Here is a 14,944-nt window from a genome sequence, read left to right as displayed (position 1 = left end):
AGTCACCTGACCTCAGTCTGAATGAGTTTGTGTTTATATTCTAGATAAAGATCAGAGTAAATGCAAAAAGCCCCCAGAACAAGTAAAAAAGTGAAGATGGCTACAGTGCAGGACCGGCAGAGGAAGATATCAAGCGGCTGCTGATGTCTAAAGGTCGCAGACTTCAGCCATTGATATCCCAAGGACATCAAACTTGATGATTAGGTTTATTTTAATTTATCATGTTACTTTTGATCTCCTACAGTTTCTTATGACCAGCCAATATGCAGGTGAACAGCCAAATTATAGCTAAAAGTTACAGAGCTAAAAAACAAAAATGTCTACTTAAAGGCAGCACTAACTATATAGTTGTAGTTGTTAGTCACTGAATTTAGCCGTGTATAGTTTTTTTTCCTTCATCTGCAATATACAACATGCCTAATATCTTAATATTCTTTTTATTTTTACTTTTTATTACTTTGACAATCCTACTGGTTGTTACAGCAACCTACATTATAGGTGGAACTGTTGTTATATCAGTTGGGGTTCCCAGGTTTTTTCATGCCTAGGCCCACTTGCAGCATTCTTATGTGCAGCAGCAAATCTATACATAATCTATGCTGCATCATAATTGCAAATTTTACTTGACCAGATGTTATTTTGATCTGTAGGAGTTCTTCTGATTTGTTGCAGCTGAGCTTTTGTCAGCAGGGCAGATTGGGTGTTTTCTTTTTCAAAGATGTGTCCCATTTTGTAAGTTAGCAATAAATTTTCAGGAGCACAGCAGCTTCGTGGCCGGCAGCAGGTGGCAGTCCAGGTCAACACTGAAAGCTCATGATGTGATGAATGATATTTTGACTGGCGGGCAATTAGAAAGATGCACTGTAACAAGAAAGCTGTAAAATTTTCTGTAACTTACTTGCATCAATTAGCTGGTAAGTTGCTGTAAATACATTTCACAGTATGATTACTGTAAATCTAATCACTGTAGCACAGTACTGTAACGTTATTACTGTGAAAGTCACAAACACTAATTCAACTACTGTAAAAAGCATTACTGTATCAATTTTAATACCATAAATTAATAACTGTAGAATAATTATATACTTTTTTTAATCACAAAAATTTAATTATTTCATCAATTCATTGAACTTTTAAATACATTTACGTTTTTTTAAAAAAACATAAAAAAAATTTTGAAAGTGTTTTATTTGGCTATTTCACAATAATCAGAGTTCCAATTAATGCAGTAAGTATCTGAGTCATAAAGCTGTGTATACTCCGATTATGGCTGCTTTTTTTCTGTCAAAATAGCATTTTCTTTTAAGTTTAACACTGGTGGCGGAGATATTTAAGCATGCAAACTTGAAAAGCGTATCCAAAAACATGTTGATATCAAATGTTTAGCTGAACATTATTATGTCACAGTGAAGCTCACTTTTTTTTAGACCTTTTTGAACAGCACATGAACAATAGGAGGTGCCAGCAGAGCTGTGACAGTCGCAACAAGGTTGGGTGATTACATTTACCATCAAAACTGACTGGATAAACACATTGAAAAGTGCCAAAGTTGGCCTTTAATGGAAGAAGTGGTTAATTTTTCTGATATTTTGATTCAATGTAAAAAAAAAAAAAAAAAAAAACATTGAGGAAAACAGTTACATGAGATGTTTTAAAGCATTTTTTTTTACAATCACAACTTTAAAATTCATGCGTTAATTGCTCGTAATTAAAATGTTCAGTTAAACTGAGAAACTTGACCTGGTTGAAGGTAAATAACAGGATAAGAGGAGGAACTCAGGTGGATGGAGCAGCCATCACCATGACAGCATAGAGGCTACATACTGCACAGCACTGCATGTACACAATTATCACCAGAATTATACTCAGAACAACATTACAGCTGATGAAAGGTGAAAAACACATTAGGTACAATAATTAGAGCAATTACAATAATATATTCCCTCAAGGGATGTCAGAGCACCAGACTGACAAAACCTAATTGAATGTGATAATTTTGTTGTGTTGTTGTGTTTTTTCTGTTAATAAATCAAATTCAAACCATTAGCTTTTTTTGTCTAACAAGAAGAAATGATTAAAAAAAAAAAATAAATAACTGTGTTGTCATTTAATCATCCAATGACATATATTCCCCACTCCTCTTTAAAACAATTTAATTTGTTTTACATTAGTGCCTTACAAGTGTCAGTTCATCACAGTTTAGTTGGAGAATAAACATTAGGACTCATGTCAATATCAACGTATGGACTGATTTATATCAAATGAATCTCCTATTTATTTTTCTCCTCTTTGACAGTGAGACCACACTCTTAGAAATGAACTAGAACCATAAAGGGTTATTTGGCTTGTCTCCACAGATAACACTTTTTGGTTCCTGTTAGAGCCTTTTTGCAAAGGTTAAACCTGGAACCCTTTTAGAGTTCTATCAAGACCACAACATAAAGGGTTATATATGGAATCATCTGTGAAAGGTGAAGAACACACCCAGGGCATTCTACCAAGAACTTTTTTCATATTCCAAAGGTCTTATTTTAATCACACTCATGGGATTCTACTGAGAACCCAGGGTTTTAACTAGAATACAGTGAGGGGGTTCTACTGAGAACCTTTTTATATTCCCAGGGTTTTATGTAGAACACACCAAGGGTGTTCTACCAAGGGTGTTCTACCGAGAGTCTTTTCATATTGCAAGGGATTTGTCTAGAACCCACCCAGGGGTTCTACTGTACTTTCCTCTACAAAGTGTTCTTTGGATGAAAAGGATTCTTAATGGAACCTTTAGTCTTATAAAGAACCCTTTTTTCAGAAAACGATTCTTCAGATGGGAATGTTCTGAATAGAACCTCATCCCTTGTGAAATAATCTTTTCGGAACCTTTATTTCTAAGAATGTCATTCTAGGTTCCCTGAATTTTACCCAGAGATGATTTTATCTTGTTTGCTGTAGACATTTTGCCTGAAGGCTTCGTCCACCTGGAGCCTGCAGTCCTCTGAGTCCTCAGAGTGACACTGACCAGACAACTGGACTGACAGTGAGACAGACGACCTCTACATTCCTCCCATAGAGGATAGAGAATTAGACCCTCGACCTTTTGACATGTGCAGAATGTTATAGAGACATATAGAGATGGTTATGAAGCAGAAAGGGGAAAAGACACTATATTACCCCTGGTCAGTTTTATGGAACGGTGGGTGAAAATATATGATATGTTTGGGTAAAAACACCTCTTCATTTTGCTTAGTATCAGTTCAGTATTTCTGCAAACAGAGGTAAAAGAAGCTGCATTTGATCAGGTAGCTATAGTTCAACAGGTTGGACTAGAGCTATTGTTTTAGGGCTGCAACATCAGCTGATTGGTGACATTAAAGAGGTAGCAGGGATTAATATTTTCTACACTTCCATGAAGTCTGACTGACTTTGGTGCAGTACAGTCCAACATCACAAAATACTTGACCCTAAATCTCAAAACTGCAACTCAAAAACATCTCATGTCACATCACATGGGATGGATAGTGAAGTTGGGATAAGTTACATCAGCCGCATAATATGGCTGCAGAATTGATTGCGTGAGTACATAATTTAGCAATGTAAAATTATATTTATTAATTTTTACTATCTTGATGAAAAGCAGATCCCCACATTTTTGAAGCTGTAAACAGAGATTATTTAGCACTTTTTACATGGACAAAAATTTAATGATTAGTCACTTATCAAAATTGTTGCTGATGAATTTTCCCTGATCAGCTAAATGACAGACTAATCGTTTCAGCCCTAGTGTAATCAATTATTGAGATTAATTTTTTGCTTAATCCCTTTTCTTTTGTGTTCTGTGTCAAGACCCCCTATTTTCCTTAGATTCATTAATTTCCAGAGTAATTACATAATTCGACAATGAAAATTAGATCATATCTGTATCTGTTTATATCTATCTTTATTATATCTATATCTATATATGTTAACATGTTTATAAGATTTCCTTCATACATAATGCAGAATATCCCTCCAAAATATTCTGGTGTACGCTTATACAACAAACGACAAATTGTTTCACCTTCCAGTTCACCAATAATACCAAAATAACAGAAACTTAACTATTTCATATGACGTATGGGTCGCTATGTCTATCTGCCCTCTGATTGGACGGCGTGTGTTTACGTAGCAACGGTCCGGAAGATGTCGCTCAGGCCAGTCCTAAAAAACTTCCGCCTTAAGTTGTAAAGAAAACATAGCAGCTAAAAGGCAATCGACGGCGTAACCAACCCATTTAAGAAGTCAGACCAAAGGTAGATACAAGTACACATTTGACACGCATACACCGACTCACGCATCTGCCCTTAAGCAGTTTGTTGACGTGTTTTAGCTGATAAGCAAATACAAATCTCCAATTTATTGTAGCTAGCATGTAAGCTACGCTGTTAACTGCTAGCACTTCGCTACCATCGATTTGGTCGGCCACAGGCCTCAATTGGGTATCACCACGGCTAGATCGCGATAATGTTGTCATGATATCCAGTCAGTTGTCGTTCTGACATTGGATTTTTATGGTTTATTCCTTTAAATAAAACCGCAAACCTCAGTTAATTGCACATCAGCTACTTTGTTAGCCGTGTCCAGCTAGCCGACTAACCTAGCTGTTACCTGGGGCTGACTGCATCCAGTTTGCTAGTCAGTTTAGCCTGCCAGTTAGCCAGCCATCGCGTCGGACACTGTAGCTGACAAACAGTAATCTCACTGTATATCTGATACTTTGGACAGGTTATGAATGGCACAAATACCTGATAAAGCGAGCCGAATAATCAGTATTTTACAATTTAGTTGACGTTAGCTGAGAACTGAGCTGTACTGCCTAAATATTACTCTTGTCTGTCTCTGTCAGTATGTCAGAACATTTAAGTAGGAACTGTGTCTTGCTTGTAATAACTGCTGCTTGTGTCGTCAATGTTTACATTTTTAGTTAGACACTTATTTTAAATTATTGTTTGGTCTAGTTGCTAGTTGCTTGCTGTCACCAGCCAGGTTAAAATGTAACAGTGCCACTCCCCTCCTCTGACAAACCAACAAACCATCTCTTCCTGATCGTTTGTAAGATAGTAGAACATATAGTGCTCAGATATGCAGTTTGGTTGATATATATGGGTGTCACAGATTGTTGCTGGCTGATAAGTAACAAGAAACTACATTACTCAAATGCCAAAGATGTGTTTGTGGTTACATTCAATGTCATGGTTTATCCATCAGAGAGTACTGACAAGTTTGTCTTTTAACTGTAAATTTCCTGCTCAGTACATACAAGCCCCTCTGTTATTTCTCCCAGTACCAATTCCAGTGCTTATACTCAGGTTATCTGCTGATAGCCAGCAGCAAGTGGATTTATCATCTTTTTACCCACTGTGAGAAGTTCATTGGAATTAGGGCTGGGGGATATTTTGATATTTTATCAATATTGTGATTAGGGCTGCAACTAATGATTAATTCAAAAGTTGTTTGGTCTATAAAATGACAGAAAATTGTGAAAAATGGCAGTCAGTGTCTCCCAAAAGGTTCTCAAATGTCTCGTTTTACTCACAACCCAAATATATTCTGTTTACTGTCATAGAGAACTAAAGAAACCAGAAAATATTTACATTTAACAAGCTGGTTGTTGTGTCTAATCGGGATATGAGACAAGATATCATCTTCGATTTTGCATATTGTTATATTGTGATGTGACATAAGAGTTGTCTTTTCCTGGTCATAAAGCCTGCATTACAGTATGTGATGTAACTTACCAGACTGTTGTAAGTCTTCTATTATTTGTCTTTTACCCACTGCATAATTATAATCACATTACTGTTGATTATTTATCATAAATCTCATGTGTTAATATTTTGTGAAAGCACAAATAGTTATCCTGACAATACTGGCACAATATTAATATTGAGATATTTGTTCAAAAATACGTTTGATGTTGTCCATATCGCCCAGCCCTACTTAATATACTGGTGGGAGGCTTATCTTATGAGGTCATTTATTTGCACAATTTGAGAATTTTCAGTATGTTATTTTAGAGTAAATGTGCATATCAAGATTAAGTGTGTCACAATTTCAGTATTAATTCAAAGACTGATTATAAAAAAGAGCTTTTAATTTTTTGATTTGTGGTGTCTGTCCCTTGTCCAGAGAAAAACACACTTCAAAGACCAAACAGCATAGAATACCAGCTGTTATATCACACTTGATACCATACCACAAACAACATTTTTGTTGTGAACGAATTGTTCACCCCTGGTCAAGCTAGATGTAAACTGTGTATAACAAAATGGTCTAAAAATACTGATATGTTATTTTTTAAGCCTCATACCCATTCCAGTGCTTAAACGCTGGGTATCTGCTGACACAAGTTGATTTAAAATCTTTATACCTCACTGTGAGAAGCTCATTGGAATCATTTTGATGTCAGACAACACGAGGCCAGGGATTTATGTGCCACAAGCCAGCAGCCACCTGGGTCTCTGACATAAAGTAACTGGTAGCTGAGACATTGAAGCTCATAATGACGCTGCAGAAGAAGCTGTATTTGATGTATTTTGGTCACATTATAGTACCCGATCCACTTCATCAAGTCAGGATCTGTGCCAATACTAATAATGTGAATCAGATCTGTGTATCCCTACTTGCATCTTTATATGAGTCAACGTTATTAAAATATATTGTATTATCCAAATGTACATGCCAAACCATGCTTTTTCAATACCCTGCTCTTGTCTTTCTTCTTTTTCTCCAGGCTCTTGTCACTCTGGAGCTTGTGTGGTTTTCAGAGTGTGTGTGAGTGTGAGTGTGAGTGGGTGGGTGTATGTGTGAGTGTGTGTGAGCTGCAGTTTCCTCCTCACCTTTTCATCAAGAGCTGCTCCTCCCTGGAGGATGACAATGGAGGAGATGAAGAATGAAGCGGAGACAAACTCCATGGTATCCATGACGCTTTACGCTGTGATGTACCCAGTTTTCAATGAGGTAAAACATCAAATGCTGACAGTTTTCACCTTTAGTAAATTATTTGTTCTGGTGTTGCAGTATTGTTTAAACTGTTAAATCCTATTCATCATGATACAGGGGTTACAATATAATATTTTGTGAGAAATTGCAATACTGTTAGCAAGGTGATATATTTCTATTCATTTAATCTGATTTTAGGAAAACTGTCATATTGTAAAGAACACACCACCATATGCATAAAACCTGAGTTAAAAATTTTAAAAAGTTTGGAAGAAGAGAGAAAACAAAATTGATAAATAGATGTCTGAGGTTAAAACACCACAAAAGGAATTACAGCCACAAAACTTTGAATGTATCATGATATCCCAATGCAGTGTTTTAAGAATTTACACAGTATCACAAAACATAAAATATAACAGAAAAAATATTTCTTACTCCCCCAATATTAGTTTGACCTTAAATCATCAATCATAGAGTTGAGGAAATAAAATGATTCACTTAGCCATTGTGATTCTTTTTTTAAATTATATTAAAATGATTAATTCCTGAATTGATTTTTATATATGCTGAAATAACTAGTGCTTATTTTGTTATCTCGATAATAACACATACAGGGAATTATAATTAATGTGCTAACAGATAACCCAAGTATCATGATAGTATTCAGTTGGGAGATTAGTTTATTGTCCGAGCCCTTGATGATAACTGTGTTTTGAATCACATGATATGTAACCAAAAAAACGGGGAAACTAACAAGGTCAATCCATGGAAACCACATATTAATTAATGCACCATTAAGGAGAGCACAAGGCCAGTTTGTAATTTAGGTAGGTATTCACCTGATGCTCACAGAGGGAAAAAAAACACAGCATAAATATATTTTCAGATTGATTCCCACCACAGTTTAATGCAGCCCAGTGTATTTGACAGGTTATCAATGCCGCAGTAGAGTGAGTAGGGGTAGGAGCCAAACATTATACACTCTGATTTACAATTGTAGTAGACTGTGACAAACAAATGTGTAAGTAGGCTACAAATCCTAAAACACACCTAGTATAAAGTTACAGATACTCGGAGGAAATCAAAATGATTTCCCGAATGAATAGTGATGTTTGATGACCTGTAAAATGAGACGAGGGAAACCAAATTCTGTGCTAATTCCCAGGAAAATAAAAAGCGCTATTATGTGATGTTCCTTTGACTCACCTGTTTAGAGACTACCAGTGCCTGTTTTGATAGAGCATTTAGGCTTAAAGCTATGACAAGGAGTTTTTAAACTTGTTATGAAACTGCCTCAGTTTAATACTGATGCCTCTGTTTGCCTCCTCAATTGGCTATTTCTGTATCGTCATTCCTTATACCTGCCACTGGGTTGGATTCTCCCTGAAATCAGATGAAATGAGCCCATGTTTAGATTTATCCTATCACAATGCCAGATATAAAGAAGGAGGAGAATTTTATTTTGATCATTTTATCTTTGACATAGCCTAGCCTCCAAAATCAACACAATATGAAAGTTCCTTGTAGGGGGTTTAATTTTGCAAGCAGCTGAATTTGAAACCCCTGAAAACCCTGGTCTAGATGACACAGCAATGGCACCAATATGTCCATATATTTGGTTGATAATGTGTGTTTTCTCTCTTCTTTTTTCATTAGCTGGAGAGGATCAACCTGTCAGCAGCTCAGACGCTCAGAGCGGCCTTCATAAAGGTAGGACAATGCACGGATCAGATGACCCGAAATATAAACAGACAATCTCATCACTCCATCACCTTCTCAAATAATAGGCTATCATTGGTTTAAATCTAGGTTGTATCCCAGTTCTCAGATTTGTTTCTTCCAAGAACACGTTGTAACTACATTTACATTTTATCTGATGCTCTAAACTAATATTCTGCCAAAGGTTCGGTTCCTTCTTAGAACATGGAAGTTAATCAAAACATTACTGTTTAGTTCTGCAACAACTGAAGTGAAACAACTCCTGCAAACAGCAGCTTCAGCATTCTTTCCAAGTAATGTTGAAATCATCAGTGATTGCACTAGTTAGTTATTGAGGTCTTAAGCAAAACATCCCAGCACTGGGCAGACATATTCCAGGTTGTTATTAAATCTACGTAAAAACAGTGACAATAATGATAGTGGCAAAGTGAGACCACCTCACCCCCCGATTGTCTAAAATAGGTATAAGGCAAATTGTTTAGAAAAAAGAAAGATGTTGCTATTTCCGTAGAGTCTTGTCTTGTTTTCTGTGTTCACGTCTCAAAGCCTGGGGATTTATTGTCATAGCTCAAGCCACTGGCTTTATCTGCTATTAAAACATTCACCAAAATAAGTGCTGAGGTTTTGGAATATTGCATTGTCTCTAAAAATACATCCAATAAATCAGAGCTGCAACTAGCAATTATTTTTGTTATTGCTAATTATTTTCTTGCTGTTTTTACTATGAAATGGCACAAATAGAGAAAAAAACAATTATGATTTTCCAGAGCCCAATGTCATCAAATGTCTTGATGTCTTGTTTTGTCGGACCAGCTGACTGAACCCATATGACATTCAGGTTTTTAATCTGTATGAGAGACTAAAACAACAAGTCCTCACATTTTAGAAGCTGCAATGGAAACTTTTGTTTTACACTTTTGCTTGAGAAATTACATAAGCACTTAATGAAATATTCTTAATAGTTGCAGATTAAATTCCTGTCCATAATTGAATTGACTACAAGCATAGGCGGTCAGGCTGTACAAAAGCCCCCAGGATAATCAAACATATTTGAAATCTGTTTCAGTTTTACTTCCAAATTAAGGGGGTTTAGATAATCTGACAGAACTGCCGACTTCTTTACAGCTTGTATGATTGCATGATTGCTGTTTGTGTGTGGCCAGTTTTCCTCAACTACCTGAGAAGTCTGTCTTGTTTTTCATGAGAAGTGATGCCTTCAGGAAACACCACATCACAGCTCATGGATAAAGAAGACAACACAAGTCTTACATTTTAAGAAGACTGTTCATTTTTGCTAAATTTCCTTTTCTGTATCATTTTCATACAGCTTCTATTTGTGCCACCACAGATGTACCAAGTTTAGGGGCTTGGTGGCCTTAAGGGCCAGTGCTTAAAAATAATAAGGCTTGTTGACCCATCAGATTATGTCCAATTGAATTGATGGCTGGAGCTTAGAAAATAAAACTCTAACTGTAAATAAACAGTAAAGCTGCGGTCCAGATTCCTCCATCCACTTGACTTAGAACGATATTTTTATAGTTGTAGTTCTTGGTGCGGACGACCTTTAATGTGAAGCAGAATCTCTGTTCTGTTGTTGCCATATACATTTCACTGCAATTCAAGGACTCAATGACATTTTAAATGAATGATGTACGAAGTGATATAAAACATTTTAATTCTTTTTTGTCTTTTTATCTTTGTTATCAGTAATGTAGAGACTATTAGGTTCAGTTAATATGGTGTTCATTATTATTCTTCAGCACCTCCAGTTACATGATTAATATTCAAATGAATTAATTCGGCTGCTATCAATATAACATCAGAGGTGCTGATATTCAGACCGGTGATGTGATTTTACAAGTGATACCTGATCGTCGTCATCAGATGAGACTATTAAAGTCTTGATTCTCTCTCTTTTTTTTTTTATCTATACACTGCTGTGATTGCACAGTGGCCATAGATTACCTCCGTACCGCCGCTGATGAGCCGTAGTGTTCACAGATGAAATATTAATGAAGGAGAAGCAGCTTTGTCGTCCCCCAAACCAAAGGGAGATGTGATCACCTTACAGCTGTTTTACTGTGACATTTGTGGCTCTTTTGTTCACTTGTCTGACTGATTGGTGTCTCTATTGCCCCCGCTGCTTCCTGGCCGGTGGAATTCAAGGTTGAATTATTCAGGAGCGGAGCTTTTGTGCATTCATATGAACTCCTCACAGCGGACATCTGACATTCAGTAAAGTTCTAGCTTTGTTCTCTGCAGCTCCAAGCCACTTCTTGCTTTTGTTGGTGAAGACAAACTGTGCTGTTCCTTTCTTTTCCACTCATGTATGAAATGCTCACTTCTCCTCTCACCCTGCTCACCTAATTTGACTCATCTTCTCCTGCCAGGCGGAGAGGGAGAACCCTGGCCTGACTCAGGACATCATAATGAAGATCTTGGAGAAAAAGAACGTCCAAATAAACTTCACTGAATCCCTACTGCGCATGGCAGCCGATGATGTGGAAGGTGAGTATATGAGAGAGAGAAGCACTGAGATAATGTGTTGGAAATGGTCTTTGAGATGCAGGTTTGTAGGTGATGCAGCTGTATGCCCTTTTTTTGGCGTTCTGTTCTTTTCTGACCATTTCTATTAACTATCTAGTCTCTGAGAATGTGCTAAACCCTCTTTTCCTGCAGAGTTCATGATTGACCGGCCTGAGCAGGAGTTCCAGGACCTAAATGAGAAGGCCAGAGCTCTGAAACACATCCTCAGCAAAATCCCTGATGAGATCAATGACAGAGTACGCTTCCTACAGACTATCAAGTGAGTGCAAGCACACACATAACCACGCCATACTATTTTAAAACACAAGTGGGCACTAGGTTTAGAGAGAATAAAGCAATTTACACATCACCACTGAATGCCAGTGATTTGCACATTACAACCAAATGCCAATCTGTCCCATGGGCTGTAGTGTTCAAGCCCTCAATCTCTTTAACCTCTGCAATGTTCTATAATCTCTGTCTATTGTACTCTCTCTCTCACAGACAGACATACCGATTCTCGCTCCATCCTGGTGTTTCACATGATATACAAAGTGAATTTTAAAGAACAAAACAAACATTTGGAAGTTGCACCGGTGCTCCTAGTTATAAAATTTAGTAGCACTGTCCCTAAAAATGGTCACAACATGTGACTAAATGGTCGCAGTCTGGAACCCTGGAGGTTAAAAGACAAAACAGGAAATGGAACAAGTGAAAAAATTTGTAGTCCTGATAAGGTTAATAATACGTATACCCCTGTACAGAACACACTGCATTAAAAATATAGCCATTACAGGAAAATTCAAATAACTGGTGTTATATTTATTACAATGGTCAATTCATTGTTGCTGTAAACACGTCACTTACACTGACTTGGCTGGATTTGTGTTGTGCAATTCTTAATGTGTGTTGTTGTTGTTGGTTTCCTACAGAGACATAGCCAGCGCCATAAAAGAGCTCCTGGACACAGTCAACAATGTCATTAAGAAATATCAGTACCAGAATCGCAGAGTGAGTATTAAAGACACAAACGCATAACCCACAACATTTGTCACTTTTTCCTCTAATTTTGTAAATAATGCTTCTGTGTTTATTTTCTGTTTGTGAAGGCCCTGGAGCACCAGAAAAAGGAGTTTGTGAAATACTCCAAAAGTTTCAGCGACACCCTCAAAACATACTTCAAAGACGGAAAGTAAGTTTAACCGTAACGCCCCATATGATTCCTCAGCTTGTTGTTGCACTGTAGATGAATTCTGTCAAAAGTCTAACTCAGTGTAGTCTGACTGATCAGATGGCTTATTTAAAGAAATGCAAACAAGGCAGGGTGTGTTTTTTTTCCCCCTGTAGCTCCCTTACAGAACAGGGCAGTGCGCCCTAGCAGTGAGGGCTAGCAAACATGAGGCAAGTGACGATGCTGCTCATAGTGGAGCAGAAACTTAAACTTAACACAAAGTTGTCAGTCTGGCAGTAAATATACAGTTTTTTAGATAATAAACACTGCAGATTCTCAACACAGAAAAGTCTGACCTGTTGTGTCCCAACTCCAAACAGGGTTAACCCCAAAGTAAGCTAAGCAGGAAAGGCTAATGTTAAGCTAATGCTAACGCTAGCGTTATACCTTTACAACGTTGGCCCTTGTGCATTTGTATCCTTTTCAGAAGCTTTGTAATCCAAACGTGAAGTTCTGTCTTCTTGGAGATAAATCCAGGATATTGGATATAGGATAGGACATATCTGCCAAGAAATGGTCCTGCGCACAGAGCAAAAACTGAACATGATATTTTTTCGAGGACATGCCTGTGTCGTGCTGTTGGTCTGTAGCCAATAATCTGACAACTGTCGTTAGTGCAAAGGTCATTGATTGTGTCTGTTGTAATCTAATCATCCCACTCCTGCATATTTACACTACATCATCCTTCAGTACATCAAGAAGGATGTGGTTTAAGGTGAAGGAGGGACTCAAAAGGAATGTTGACAGTGACTCAGCTGGTCATTTTTTAACTAAATCTGCTGTGTGTGTGTGTGTGTGAATGTGTCCCCCATACCCTTTTCCTGCTGGTTAAATATTTGCCTGAACTCTACGAGCTTCTCCAGCCTGTTTTCTCACATTCTAACTTTCTGTGTTCCCAGGGCAATAAATGTCTTCATCAGTGCAAACCGGCTCATCCACCAAACCAACCTCATACTGCAGACCTTCAAAACCGTGGCCTAGCCCTCAGAGACCGCAGAGTCCCCCACCACCCCCCCGCCACCCCTCCCCCTACACTCCCCCCCCCTCGTGTCCTGTGGGGGAGCAACTGCTAGAATGGTGGAAGCTTGAAGAGCGCCTGACCCATATATGTAAATTAGAAAGAGTTGATTTTTAGGGTTGGGGGTCGATTCCATTGAAGTCGATATTCTAGATTCCAGTTCAACAGACTGAAAAGTGCCATTTGTTTTTTTCAATGAGGATTTTCCAGTCTTGAAATGGAACTGAATGGGCCCAAAGTCTTGCTTGATTGATTTTATTTGGACAGTTTTAATTTATAACCCTGGTCTTGTTGGGAGTAGGTGAGGCGAGGCGTTTATTAAAGACTAATTGCCATTTTTCTAATATATTCATGTTGATCATTTTACTTTTAGCTTTTTTTTTTTCGAACATGGCTACGCATCCCCAGACCGCATTCAGCAGGGGTGTGTCTCAGTCGTCAATACTGGTTTTCTCTTCTCGGCTCCTATTTGTGTCATTTTTGCCATGGCGTGTACGCGCAGGATCTAGCTGCGTGGAGGGGAAGCAGTGTTGGACATTCTTAAGAGGCAGACTCCAAGATTTCGTTTCTCTTTATTATCAGACGACAGAAAGCCAAATGACTTCCAGCACAGTGTGCGCCTTACCAAGTCCTGTAACATTCCCTCCTCTCAGTGTAATGAAGTGGAGCCAGTCCCTGCTCTCGGGGGATGTAGAGAGAGAATTGAAAGTTCTGTATTTAACTGATATCTGGTTGCAAATGTTCAATAAATAGTTTCCAAATGATGATGCTTTTTTAAATGTGTCCGAGTCCAATATGTGTGCTGTGGTTTGAAGTTTGAATGGAGTGTGTTGCTGTTTGTGTGTGTGAGAGCGTTTGAGAGACTTTGCTTGGCTCAAGCTTTTTCCTCGTATCTCTGTGTGAGCTGAAAATCACATACAGGAAATACACTCTTACACTGAAGACAGAAACTGCCAAAATCAAAAGTAAATAAAGAAATAAAAAATAAATAACACAAATAAATTAATATGAAAATATATTATAATATTATATTAATTTTTAATTTCTGTATTTATTCTGTCAATAGGCCAAAAGTTGATGCAATGGCACTTTGAATAACAGCCCGTCATTTGTTTCATCAAGCAGAAATAAATAAAGAAACAGAAAAAAACAAAGTTTGTGGGAATAATGAGGCGGGGGTTAGAGCTGTACAGAAATAAATTTATATATTAATTTAAAAATGAATAAATTAGAAAATAAATAAATAAATGTGAAAGTAAATAAACAGGGTTTAATACAAAGGTAAATACAGAAGCCTATTAAAACTTTTTTCACATTTTATAAATAAATGCCTAAATTTATTTTTAATAATATTTTCACTGCATTTAATGGCATATTTGTTTTAATTACTGATGAAAAATACAAAACTATTGACTGTTTTGTACTAAATAATGTGTTCATATTTGATCTAAATGATCTAAATGTCATGAGTGTTGAAG

The 14,944-nt window shown here is 37.3% G+C and overlaps 1 protein-coding gene across 1 annotated transcript; it reads left to right on the top strand.

The window, feature by feature from the left end:
- Positions 1-4,149: 4,149 nt before the first annotated feature.
- On the top strand, positions 4,150-14,230 carry LOC146310953 (programmed cell death protein 10). The gene is made up of 8 exons (XM_084742520.1): positions 4,150-4,283; positions 6,764-6,990; positions 8,629-8,682; positions 11,082-11,199; positions 11,371-11,497; positions 12,150-12,228; positions 12,327-12,409; positions 13,348-14,230. Exons 2-8 carry the CDS (start codon positions 6,901-6,903, stop codon positions 13,427-13,429), a joined length of 633 nt encoding a protein of 210 aa, XP_084598646.1. The 5' UTR covers positions 4,150-4,283; positions 6,764-6,900; the 3' UTR covers positions 13,430-14,230.
- The last annotated feature ends 714 nt before the right edge of the window (positions 14,231-14,944 follow it).

Source organism: Lutjanus erythropterus, chromosome 18, assembly GCF_056507025.1.
Source record: "Lutjanus erythropterus isolate fLutEry1 chromosome 18, fLutEry1.hap2, whole genome shotgun sequence".
NCBI classification, from domain to species: Eukaryota; Metazoa; Chordata; class Actinopteri; order Lutjaniformes; family Lutjanidae; genus Lutjanus; species Lutjanus erythropterus.
The sequence above is the reverse complement of the archived record's forward strand: the minus strand, read 5'-3'. Positions and strand labels throughout refer to the sequence as shown.

Excerpts from the sequence above, each read along its gene's own strand:
- LOC146310953 (XM_084742520.1), top strand. The coding sequence starts at position 6,901 with ATGACAATGGAGGAGATGAAGAATGAAGCGGAGACAAACTCCATGGTA. Across the intron at positions 12,229-12,326 it reads ATCAGTACCAGAATCGCAGA|GCCCTGGAGCACCAGAAAAA; the intron begins GTGAGTATTAAA and ends CTGTTTGTGAAG. Across the intron at positions 12,410-13,347 it reads ACATACTTCAAAGACGGAAA|GGCAATAAATGTCTTCATCA; the intron begins GTAAGTTTAACC and ends CTGTGTTCCCAG.